The sequence below is a fragment of the Rosa rugosa genome, chromosome 3 (assembly GCF_958449725.1).
Source record: "Rosa rugosa chromosome 3, drRosRugo1.1, whole genome shotgun sequence".
Classification (NCBI taxonomy): domain Eukaryota; kingdom Viridiplantae; phylum Streptophyta; class Magnoliopsida; order Rosales; family Rosaceae; genus Rosa; species Rosa rugosa.
The window spans coordinates 51,747,465-51,759,621 of NC_084822.1; the positions used below are offsets into that span (position 1 = coordinate 51,747,465).

Sequence of the window (12,157 nt, forward strand, 5' to 3'; positions counted from 1 at the left end):
GAAAAGAAAATGGTGATTAGCTTCACCACGACCACTAGATCCACCAGTCTTGTTAATTAAAATTACATGATCATCATTCTAACTCGTATTGATGTAGAATCCAGCAAATAAGTTAATGAAAGGTGATATGATATAATAAAACAGACTTATTAGTTTATATATTCCGTTCATTTTCAACCTAAAGTTCTAAGTTAAGGAGCAGTAGGCGACAAATTCTTTTCACGACCCGACAGCCAGATAGAGTACAATTGTAAGACACGTGTATAGTGCAAAACAAAATAGAAAAGTTTGGATTTCTTGACCGTATGACTTGATCTATGAAACCTAGCCGGAAGCAACAATAAAGCATAAAAAAATCAGAGTTCGCTTTCGTTGTGCCCTCGGCTCTCAGAGATGACTGTTGAGCCCGCAACGGTGGAGACTTATAGAGAATTAGAGATTTATTTCAAAAAAATAATAATAGAGAATTAGAGATGATGGAGTCACTCGTGACATCATATATATATATATATATATATATATATATATATTTGCAGCTTAATTGGTTTATGAGGTTTAATAACTGTATACATTCTTTGTGGGCAGACTTGAATCGCGAGTGGCCTATTGAGTATATAACTATATATTAGGTATAGAAATTTCGGGTTTGTTAGGGAACTACATGCATGACCAATTTACGGTTGCCATGCACGACATGAAGAACAAGCTGATCATGACCAAACCATACAAGACCAGCTAACAAACTACCAACAATCCAACTGCAAAACTACCCTCACAACAAAACTGTGCATATAACTATATACACATTCACAGTGTTAAGGAATTAACATATGTTGGAGCCAGCAGATATATATAACCTTTCAATCAGGTGTGAACCGTGATCGATTTAGGGGCTAAGATAAAGTTACTATATATATATATGCAGCCAGGCGACACCTACGTTCAAGGAGCACCTTAGCCAACAAAAGTACCCTCTCCCTCTCTCGTTTCTGATCGAGTTTCCGATGGCCTAACCGCCTAATACCCAGATTAATTAATTAGTCTTTTCAACAAGAAATTAAAACCACTTCCTACTTCCTCCATTCAATTTTTTTTCAAACACCCTAAAGCCTCTTTAGGGTGGTGAGAAAGGGGATTGGAAACCTCTCCCATTTCCTCTTTCAATCTCACTATCATTCCTTCATCTTTCTTATATATGAGGAAGTTGTGCCCTAACCTTGACAATGAAGATGGCCTTGAAACCGTTCTTGAGGTGCCGATACCAGAAGAAATGTTCACCCTTATGGGCAGCAGTGCTATATTGCGTTGGCATAATTTGCGAACATTCATGAAAAATCAATCCCATGGGAAATACTCCACTTCTCATCTCCCGTCAGGATCAAATAGTGAGTTTATGGCATTGCTTAAGCTTGTGGGTTCTCCTCTAATCCCTCTTCAGGTTCACTGCGACTGTGCCCTCACTCGCCCGATCAAAGATTGTTCCATCGTACGTAATTTGTGTTATAGCAACGCATTTTGACAATCTAGTTCTTTATATTGTGTATGTTGAACCGAAAATTTGCATGCATGCAGGAGGCTTCTACTGCGAAATACATTGTACAACAATATGTAGCAGCTATCGGGGGACTAGCGGCATTGAATGCCGTGAATAGTATGTGTGCAGTAGGGCAGGTGAAGATGGTGGGATCTGAAATGCACAAAGCCGATGATAACAGTGTTCAAACAACGACGAAAGTCAACAGTGAAGTTGGTGGATTTGTTCTTTGGCAAAAGAATCCTGACTTGTGGTACTTAGAGCTGGTTGTTTCCGGCTACAAGGTAAGCGCCGGAAGCGATGGCGCTGTTGCATGGAATCAGTCCGGCTCTCAACCTTCTCATGCCAATAAAGGCCCCCCAAGACCCCTCCGTCGCTTCTTTCAGGTGAATACTTACTAGGCACTAGCATACATGTAACGTGTTACGTTATCAAAACTATCAATGTGATCAATAACATAGTATGCCAGATTATGTAAATTTATAATCATCAGGGGAAACATGTAATATTAACTTTGCTTGCTAATTAGGGATTGGATCCGAGGAGCACAGCCAACTTGTTTTTGGACGCAGTATGCACCGGAGAGAAAACCATCAACAAAGAAGAATGTTTCATACTGAAGCTTGAAACGCCAGCAGATATTCTTCAATCACAAAGCACATCCCAAACTGAAATAGTCCACCACACGATATGGGGGTACTTCAGCCAAAGAACAGGGCTTCTTGTCCAGTTTGAGGACACAAAATTGGTGAAAATGAAGGCCGCTAGAGGAGACGACCACGTTTTTTGGGAAACAACGATGGAGACGTTGGTAGGGGATTATAGATACGTCGATGGCATTAACGTAGCACATGGTGGTAAGACATCTGCATTGTTATTTAGGTATGGACATGCTTATAATCAAAAGCGAAGGATTGAGGAGACGTGGGAGATTGATGAGGTTGACTTCAATATTTGTGGGTTGTCCATGGAGTGTTTTCTGCCTCCTTCCGACCTCAAGAGGGATGATGGAGAACAATAACATGGACTGTTTCAAGTGACCAAGCCGAGAGCTAGCTACTCTTTTGTTCTTCAATTGATAACGCTAATCAAACAAATGCATGTACATATAGCTAGGTAACATAAATTCGGTTTTTCCACCGGTTAAGTGGAAATTTTTTACGATGTTTTAGAACTTGAATGCTCTTCAAACATTAATCGTTACATTTAATCAACAGTTAAAAAGTATAACCTATAAACACTTGGATTTTACATGAAAGAAGAGAGCATTGATTCTTTAACACCCGGTTGGATTGAGAACAAAAACCGGTTCTATTTCTCCAAAATGGCATGGGATTGAAATTTGAGAAGGTGGGATGGACCTTGAAAAAAAAAAAAAAAAAAATGAGAGGGACTTAATATACAAACAGTTCATTTGAAGTAGGCCTAATGTAATGATGGGCCTAAATTTAAAAAGCCCAAGTAGAAAAGATCTGGACTCACCGATCTGATCGGTAAAACCCTAATTCTCGCAAATCCCCTATTTAAGCTCGAGTGCTATGTTTGCCGTATCTCATCATTCTTTCTTCCCAGCTCTCTCTCTCTCTCTCTCTCGAATCGTTTTGTTTACTAGATCTGAAATTTTAGCCTCCGGTTTTGAATCAGGTCTTATTGTTTGTGATTTTGATATGTTATTGGGCATCTGTTTTACCCTCTTCTTCGTAAGCAAAGTTTCAATGCTGGAGGAGATATAACTGATGCCGAGATTGATTTAGGTTGGCTTACCAGCTCACTGCAGATTATGTTGTTTGGCTTTGGGTCAAATGGACCTACCTATATTTCTTCTCTTCAATTTCCTTTCCTTATTAACTTTCTCTGTGTTTTATTGATTCTGGGTTCAAATGGCAAGTGATGATTAAATCTTTTCCGCTTATTGATATACTGAGTAATTGTGTTGACATCAAACTCCGCTTATTATCTGATGCCATTTATTATCCCGTTTTCTTCAGAATTTAGTTTTCGATTTCAATCTTTACAAAAATTTCAGTTACTGTGATGAAGGGGGCAAGCATATGATGCAAAATCTATCACTTATACTACACACCGAATTAAATGTAGACAATATCTCCGCTTATTATCTGAAGCTTGCCCTGCTTTATATTTTGATTGATTGTTGTGTCTTTTTGTTCAATGTGAATTTTGCTTAGTTTGTTGAGATTCATGGACCCGATGATGAGAAAAAGCAGACGGGCGGTCAGAATCTGATGCTATGTAGACGTGTCTGCAACTTCCACTTGTGGAATGTCTCTGAGTGTTGCATATTTGATCATTGTTTAGGTTTTTAAACTCGGATAGTTTAGCTAATTTTGGATTTCATTGGTGTTTTTCATGATGATATTGATTGAATCTATTGGTTTGAAGTAGTTTCGTCTGTGCTGCTGTGATGATGTTGCTCTATTATGTCTGGACATATGAAATAAACCATGATATCATATGCACCTTTCTGAGCGGCCTAGTCATCATTGTTTTAGCACTTGTTTTGATCACATTCTATTCCGTCTTAGTTGTTTTTTTTTTTCTGTATGGAATGAAGTTTTTAACATTTTATGATGAGATTTTGCGGAGTTTTTAAATGCGTTTTTATCAGTAGATGTGATCCAACTTTTTGCATGTTTTTCTTAGCAGCAATTTACCTGCTTCTGTACAATTTGAGGCACTTCCTCTAAGGTATCAAGAATAATTCAAGAACACAAACAATTGGTGTGAATGATCTCAACTTTTATTGAAACAGCTCTTGGCTTTATAAAGAATGAGAAATTGCAGCCCACATAGCGCACATACTCCGCTTAGTGGTTCGGATAACATGAATAATTCAAATAGCTAAAACAACTCTAACAAACCCTGAAGATTAGGTCTTTATTCCAACAGTCCTAAACTCAAGCAACTTCTTCCAACAATCCCTCCCTTGAACTCGTTTCCTTTGACAAGCAATTAGTTCAAATCTGGAACAACACACACGCCCGGTTCCTCACGAAGTCTCTGAAAAGCTTCAAACTTGAGAGGCTTAATCATCAGGTGTGCAAGCTGGTCTCGAGTGCCACAAAATAATAACTCAACAACCATCTTTAGTAAGATCCTTAAGAAAATGAAATCTTCCCCTTATATGCTTGGAACGGCCATGTAAAACTGGATTTTTGGACAGCTTTATAGTTGAAGCGTTATCACACATTAACACAGTACCTTCTGCCTGCAAATGACTGATCCCTTTCAGTACCCTTCTCAACCAAATAGCCTGGCAGGCTCATGCAGCAGCTGCGACAAATTCAGCCCCCGTGGTTGACAAAGTGACTATGGGTTGCTTTCTTGATGACCAAGCTCCTCCACACATCATGAACACATAGCCTGAAGTGCTCTTGCTATCCTCTATATCCCCAGCATAATCACTATCAGTAAAGGCCACCAAATCACTAGCTCCTCCCTTTTTGTAAAATACGCCATAGTTCAGTCCCTTTTAAATACCTTAAGACCCTTTTTGCTGCTGCAAAATGTAGTTGTGTAGGACTTGCCATGAAACGGCTAATGAGACTTACAATGAACATGAGGTCAGGTCAAGTGGCTGCGAGGTACATCAGACTCCCCACCATCTGCTTAAACTGAGTTACATACCAATCTTTTGCCCTAGAACAATAGGATTACAAACAGAATTGTAATCCTCCATCCCAAATCGACTCAAGACCTCAGCATACTTCCTTGGCATATAAATACACCATCAGACCTTTGTAGCACCTCAATTCCAAGAAAGAATCTCATCTTACGTAAGTCTGTCATGTCAAACTCCTTTTTCATAGAACACTTGAACCCACACAACATCTCTTCATCATCACTAGTGAACAAAAGATCATCAACATAAATGCTCACAATGAGAATTTTACCTCCCTTCCTTTTGACAAAGAGTGTCTGCTCACTGGGACTACTTTCGAAACCCTCCTTGATGAAATAGGACTCTATTCGACTAAACCAAGCCCTAGGTGCGTGTTTTAGTCCGTAAAGAGCCTTTTGCAGCTTGTACACCATCTGCTCACTTCCTTTCTTCTCATAACCCTTCGGCTGTTCAACAAATATCTTCCTTCAACTCCCCATGTAAGAACGCAGACTTGACATCTAATTGATAGAGTTTCCAACCTCTTTGAGCCGCAAAAGCTATGATCATCCTTACTGTATCCATTCTAGCCAGAGGTGCATACACTTCTGTATAATCAATTCCATGCTGCTGAGAGTAGCCCTTCACCACCAGTCTTGCTTTGTATTTGTCAACTTCACCAAGCTCATTTAGCTTGGTTTTGTAAATCCATTTCACTCCTATTTTCTTAGCTCTAGTAGGTAGTTCCACTAAGTGCCAGGTCTGATTTCTTTCGATGGACTTGATTTCTTCATCCATAGCCAGCCTCTATTTCGAGCTCTTGACAGCTTCCTCAAAGCTTGTAGGATCTGATGACATCATAAGTGCCATGTTTGCCTCATCTTCTTCTGACAAACCTTCACCGGAAGTGTAGTCTACCGTCCACACAGGAGGACGTCGATTTCTGCCCTCCCTTGCTATCAAATCCTCTTCAGCAGCTGGTGAATCATTCTCGGCTCCATCCACGACTTCCACTGCTTCTTCTTCTTCTTCATCTGCATTCCTTTCAATGTTGTCTCCCCATTCTAGTTCCATCAACTGCTCTTCTTCATAGCTAGCATCCCAATCCCACACACGATCTTCTTCAAAGACCACATCACGACTTACAACAATCTTTTTGGCAACTGGATTAAACATTCTGTACCCTTTGGATTCATCACTAACCCCAAGTAGTACGCAGCTCACACTTTTATCTTCAAGCTTGGTTCTCCTAGCATTTGGAATGTGGACATGTCCCACACATCCAAACACTCGAAAATACTCCACTGATGGCTTCTCTCCACTCCATGCCTCCTCTGGGGTCATATCCTTCACAGCTAAGGTAGGTGATCGATTCAAGACATGAATTGTCCACCGAATTGCATCTGGCCAGAAAGGCTTAGGTACTTTCTTCTCTGACAACATAGCTCTCACCAAGTTCATCACAGTACGATTCTTGCGCTCGGCCACTCCATTTTGTTGTGGAGTGTACGTTGTGGTCAATTGTCTCTTCACCCCATGTTGCTTACAAAAATCATTGAACTCTGCAGAGTTAAACTCTCCTCCTCTATCTGTCCTCAAACATTTAATAGGCATTCTAATTTTTTTTTCCACAAGTATCTTGAAACGCTTAAAGTGGTAGAATGTTTCCGACTTCTCTAATAGAAAGTAAATCCATGCCTTTCTAGAAAAATCATCTATGAAACACAATAAGTACCTCTTCTGGCTGCTTGAAGCTGGTGTGATAGGGCCGCAAAGATCTGCATGAACTAGTTTCAGTCTCTCAGTTGCTCTCCATTGACTCTTTTTGGGAATTGGAGTCTGATGTTGCTTGCCCTTCATACATGCCTCGCAAGTGACACTTGAAGCTACAATTTGTGGCAATCCAACCACCATTTTCTTGTATTGCAAGGTAAGCAGACCTTTGTAGCTGAGATGGCCATAACGATGGTGCCAGAGCTTTGACTGGTCCGTAGTGCTAATTTGGAGACACCTTTCTTCCTCTGCCGTGACAGGTGGTTCAGCTAGCAAAACAAACATTATGTTTGCACTCATGATGGACTCCGCCATTTTCCCTCTCTGTGGATGATAAACACTGCACACACCATCCTTAAACAACACTGCCAATCCCTTTTCCTGAAGTTGCCCCACGCTCAAGAGGTTGTTCTTGAGCTCAGGTACACAATACACATCACCAATGACATAGCTAATTCCTTTTAAAACCAACTTCACAACTCCCTTTCCAATAACCTTCATTCTAGTATTGTTTCCAAGCTTGACCGTATGTGAAAATGTTGTATCCAAACTTGTAAACATACCTTGATTCCCACACATGTGGTTTGAGCATCCAGAGTCTATAAACCACGCATCACTTCTCTTTGCTTCATGTAGCTCCACATATGCCATCAACAGCAGCTCATCTTCCTCTTCTAACTCTGCATAATTGGCCTCCTTGTTCCACTTTGGACATTCATATTGAAAATGTCCTAAGTTGTGACACTTATAACATTCAACAGTTGCTTTGTTGAAAGTTGTTCTTCCTCTTCCTCGTCCCCTGCCTCTGGGAGGTGTTCTTCCTCTGCCTCTCGTTCCAGTCTGATTCTCTACCTTCAGAACTTGATCCTTATCCTCATTGCTCACCCTTCGAAACTTCTGTTCATGCACCACCAACGAACTCTGCAATTCATCGATGGACACGTTGTCAATATCCTTTTATTCTTTGATGGACACTACAACATATGTGAACCTCTCAGTTAGGGTTCGTAGGATCTTCTCAACAATCTTTGAGTCAGGCATATCTTCTCCATTGCTCCTCATCTTGTTGGAGACCGTCATCACTCTTGCAAAATACTCAGTGATGGTTTCATCCTTCTTCATCGCTAGAACCTCAAACTCTCTTCTTAGTGAGTTAAGAAGAGATCTCTTCACCCTGATATTTCCTCCAAACTTTCGCTTCATTGAGTCCCAAAAAATCTTGGCTGTGCGACGGTCCAAGATTTGTTGGAAGACAGTTCGATCAAGTGCCTGGAAGAGATAATGCTTGACTTGTGATCCTTGGTTCTGGTATCTTCAAGCTGTGTCTGCTGCACCTCAGTCAGCATCGTCCCTGCTCTTGGCTCTTCAAAGCCATTTTCCACCAAGCTCCAAAGACCTTTTGCCCTAAGCAAATTCTCCATCAGTTCACTCTAGTGGTCATAATGACCATCGAAGTGAGGGATATTCGTCAGAGTATTGTCTTCACTCATTCTCTCAGTGTTTGATCACTCGAAGACTGCTGCTTTCTTTTCTACAAGCCCAGTGGGGGCTTTGATACCAATTGTAAGGTATCAAGAAAAATTCAAGAACACAAACAATTGGTGTGAATGATCTCAACTTTTATTGAAACAGCTCTTGGCTTTATAAAGCCTTACATCTAACAAGAATGAGAAATTGCAGCCCACATAGCACATACTCCGCTTAGTGGTTCGGATAACACGAATAATTCAAATAGCTAAAACAACTCTAACAAACCCTGAAGAATAGGTCTTTATTCCAACAGTCCTAAACTCAAGCAACTTCTTCCAACACTTCCATGTACACTAATTGAAGGCAGAGAGCATTGAGAATGTAGGTTTTTGACAAAACCCAAGCATTGAATACCTAATATATTACAGGACTCTTGTTGGCCTAATTTTCAATACAAGGGAGGTAAGGTTTTATGATGACCTGCTCCATTGTTTTGGATGTCTTTCAATGATACTAGTGAAAATTGGACTGCTAGAACACACAGAAACCAAGAGGGGTTAAGCAACTAATCAAAAACCGGGCAACTAGAACAAAAGAAACCTAGTGAGGTTAAGCAACTAAAATTGATGACAACCTATGGCATCCCTAAACTCATGGGAAACAGTGAGATGCACCAGGCCAGAACAATAAACGAAAACAGCAGCTAAAAGAAGAAGCAAAATACCTCAGTTTCTCAGAATCTCAGCATGGTTGTCTGAATGTTGTGAAGTTATGGAAGATGTCCCGTCCGATAAGGAAAGTAGGAAACTAGAGGCTAACCAAGCACTATTAGCCATAATGAGGGAGAGTGTCTACGAAGGTTTAATCATGTTGCGACACCATGAAAAGATATCCCAACACTTTCTAAGTTTTTTTTATTGGTGCAAAATCTTGATTTTTCACTTGGGTCTGTGGACTATAGTATTCGTTTTTAGCTAAAAATATAGAACTTTATCTTCTCTCTAAATTCATCTCACCCTCAATTCAATCATAAGCACTTCTTAACCTGATAAAATTCAAAAATTTCGATTTAATTTTTGTTTTTTGTTTTTTTTTAAAGATATTTTAAAAGCAATTCAGAATAAAATTTATAAAAAATAATCTATTTAAAACACCTTCTAAAATTATGTTTCACAAATTGTGAACTTTTGCTACGTAGAATTAAGAAATAAAAAAAAAAAATTCAAACTGACAAGGTTTCCTTTGATTCCCGAACTCGTGCGATGAATTGCCATTGCCACAAGCCTAGTAGTGTCACTAGTGTGTGTTTGAATTCATCAAATATTTTGGGCCAGCTTTCACCAAATAAAGGGCTGTTATCAAAAGCCCGACTCCTACAATGGATTAGTTTTGTACTCGCCCTATTGCTTGGGATAATATTGAAAATGTTGTTTCAACTTGATAATTTGAGATGCAGGTCTCAATCCTGATATTTGTTTTTTTGTACATGGCATTATTGCATGTTAGGTGCAAGTCCTTGATTCCTTTGTTTTGCTTTTGGATTGGGAGCGAGGTGACTTGCCATATGTTAAATTGACATTGTAGCTCATGAGTCAGTCATGCCATCATTTCTGTTCATTCAGGTTGAAGCCAAAAAAAAAAAAAAAAAAACTTATATAATAATAACTAAAGTATCTCATTATGTGACAGGTAAAATAGCACGAAATTCAATTAGTCATAATTTTTCCGACTCTCTCTCTGTTCCACTACACGAAGGATGAAAAGGAATGAATCCTCCAACCTTCATGTACGTATATCCGTCCATAAGAAACCAAAACGCCCCGTCGCGTCGGTGCAGCTATAGTCAACGCTGGTCCTCTCCCGCGTAAAGCCGTAAAGGTAGACCCCAGAAAGTCATCGTTCGATACAAAACCACCGGGAATGGGAATGGGAATGGTAGCTCGCCAAGCACTCCCATCATCTCCCAATTTAAAGCTCGTCACACAGTGATTCATCCCTCACTGTTTGTTCACTTCACCCACTCCTTTCCTCATGGTCTCTATTATTATTGTGAGGTCACCACTCACAACCCTAAACATATAAACCCCACACTACCCCAGAGGAGGTACCAAAATTAATATCACTCCTCTCTTTCTTGTCTAGTTAGCTATACAGAAATGAAAGACGATGATGCACCACCGACACTCGTCTCAATCCCCTCTCCAACCACCGCCGCAACTCCGCTGATCAGGAAACCGGAGAGCTCACCCTCGTCTTCTTCAAAAGCAGCTCGGCTGTTTGTTGTCAAGAATCGCTACAAGTTCTGGGCTCTAGCGGCGATTCTGTTGCTAGCTTTCTGGTCTATGTTCACCGGCTCCGTTACGCTCAGATGGTCTGCCGGCAACTTAACCGGCCTTTCCGACCAGCTCAACCTCCCGAGTTACGACGATCTTGATATTCTGGTAAGTAACCGCGTTCTTCAATTTCGATTTCGCGGGGCTTGTAAGAGTTTGATTGAGGGGCTTTGTTGGTTATGCGCGCAGGAAGTGGAGGACAGAGAGAAGGTGGTGAGGCACTTGTGGGATTTGTACACGCAGAGGCAGACGGGGGGGTCGAGCAGAAGAAGCACGACCCGACTGCCTCGGTTTTGGCAGGAGGCTTTTGAAGCTGCTTATGATCCTTTGAGCAGTGATGTTCCTGCTGTCAGAAACGCTGCCGTTTCTGAGATTGCTAAGATGTCCATTCGCTCCATCAATGTTGTTGACCCCTTCCCACTCCAATCCAAGGTTTGTATTCTTAGCTAGCTGCTCTGCATCCACAAAACTCATTCTTGGGTTTCTGTGTTGTCAAGTGATTAGAAATTTTGTGCACAAGGTTGTTCATTTTTTTTTCGAAAAATCGAAACTGTTAATTTGTTCTTTATAATTATATCAGATTGATTGGGTTTGTTGTACAGGGCGTTAGGGAATTGAAAAGGAAGATCAAGAAAACAAAGGAAAACAAGGAGGTAACTCATACAGTAGGGAGCAACTCATAACTAGAATCATTCCTTGTATTTGCTCCTGCACATCTTCAACAATCTGATCCATCTTATATTATATTCAAATCCATGCACCACTATTAGCTCAAGCAATGGTGATATCTAACTGTGCATGAAGTTAGGTTTTAGTTACTTGTAATACATAATGGTATTATCATCAATAAAGGGTTTCCGGAAATGCTGAAAAGTTGCTAGTCCTGGAATTGGATTTATTCAATTTATTTTCTTGCTGAAAATCAAAATCAGTTGGTAATGGTTATGGTTGGACTTGTCCAAGTTCTTATAAACACATTTACAAAGGTTCTTATTTTTTCATATGTGATTTACATTCTTAACAGGATTGATCAGAAATGTTATATAACTATCAAGCTCTCAAATGAAGTTTTCCAAACTAGGATATCTACGACATCTAGCTCGCATTTCATCAATTCTCATAAACCACGCAAAAACTCGCTTATTTGGTTCGCACAACTCATTCAGCAGCACAAAACTCGTTTCAAAAGATTATCAAAAGTGCTTAGTAAATATATTGAATGGAACAATAGGCAACGGATTTTCATCGGTACAGGTTAAACAATAAATTAAATGGGGGCATATTTGCCGACGGCTTGGTAAAGTAAAAAAATAACTTTGCACTTCAGGGCCATGAAAATTGATGCAACTAATTGCAATTTTCAAGGACCCGCGACATCGCATCTGGACAATCCAACTGGTTATCCGATTGCTGGCTACCAAATCTATA

At 40.1% G+C, this 12,157-nt stretch overlaps 2 protein-coding genes and 2 non-coding genes across 4 annotated transcripts; all 4 read left to right on the plus strand.

Moving 5' to 3' along the window:
- Positions 1–1,030: 1,030 nt before the first annotated feature.
- On the plus strand, positions 1,031–2,700 carry LOC133740807 (uncharacterized). The gene is made up of 3 exons (XM_062168748.1): positions 1,031–1,486; positions 1,573–1,920; positions 2,064–2,700. The coding sequence occupies exons 1-3, from the start codon at positions 1,196–1,198 to the stop codon at positions 2,553–2,555; spliced, it is 1,131 nt and encodes a 376-aa protein (XP_062024732.1). The 5' UTR covers positions 1,031–1,195; the 3' UTR covers positions 2,556–2,700.
- Positions 2,701–3,413: 713 nt separating this feature from the next.
- On the plus strand, positions 3,414–3,502 carry LOC133741554 (small nucleolar RNA R16). Its single transcript, XR_009862000.1, has one exon. It is a non-coding gene; the product is annotated as a small nucleolar RNA R16 (small nucleolar RNA).
- A 75-nt stretch (positions 3,503–3,577) lies between these two features.
- LOC133741555 (small nucleolar RNA R16) lies at positions 3,578–3,662 on the plus strand. Its single transcript, XR_009862001.1, has one exon. It is a non-coding gene; the product is annotated as a small nucleolar RNA R16 (small nucleolar RNA).
- Positions 3,663–10,337: 6,675 nt separating this feature from the next.
- On the plus strand, positions 10,338–11,602 carry LOC133738319 (uncharacterized). The gene is made up of 3 exons (XM_062165835.1): positions 10,338–10,837; positions 10,919–11,161; positions 11,332–11,602. The coding sequence occupies exons 1-3, from the start codon at positions 10,553–10,555 to the stop codon at positions 11,410–11,412; spliced, it is 609 nt and encodes a 202-aa protein (XP_062021819.1). The 5' UTR covers positions 10,338–10,552; the 3' UTR covers positions 11,413–11,602.
- Positions 11,603–12,157: the final 555 nt, after the last annotated feature.

Coding starts and splice junctions, on each gene's coding strand:
- LOC133740807 (XM_062168748.1), top strand. CDS start 1,196: ATGAGGAAGTTGTGCCCTAACCTTGACAATGAAGATGGCCTTGAAACC. Junction 1,487..1,572: donor CGATCAAAGATTGTTCCATC/GTACGTAATTTG, acceptor GCATGCATGCAG/GAGGCTTCTACTGCGAAATA. Junction 1,921..2,063: donor CCCTCCGTCGCTTCTTTCAG/GTGAATACTTAC, acceptor CTTGCTAATTAG/GGATTGGATCCGAGGAGCAC.
- LOC133738319 (XM_062165835.1), top strand. CDS start 10,553: ATGAAAGACGATGATGCACCACCGACACTCGTCTCAATCCCCTCTCCA. Junction 10,838..10,918: donor ACGACGATCTTGATATTCTG/GTAAGTAACCGC, acceptor TTATGCGCGCAG/GAAGTGGAGGACAGAGAGAA. Junction 11,162..11,331: donor CCTTCCCACTCCAATCCAAG/GTTTGTATTCTT, acceptor TTTGTTGTACAG/GGCGTTAGGGAATTGAAAAG.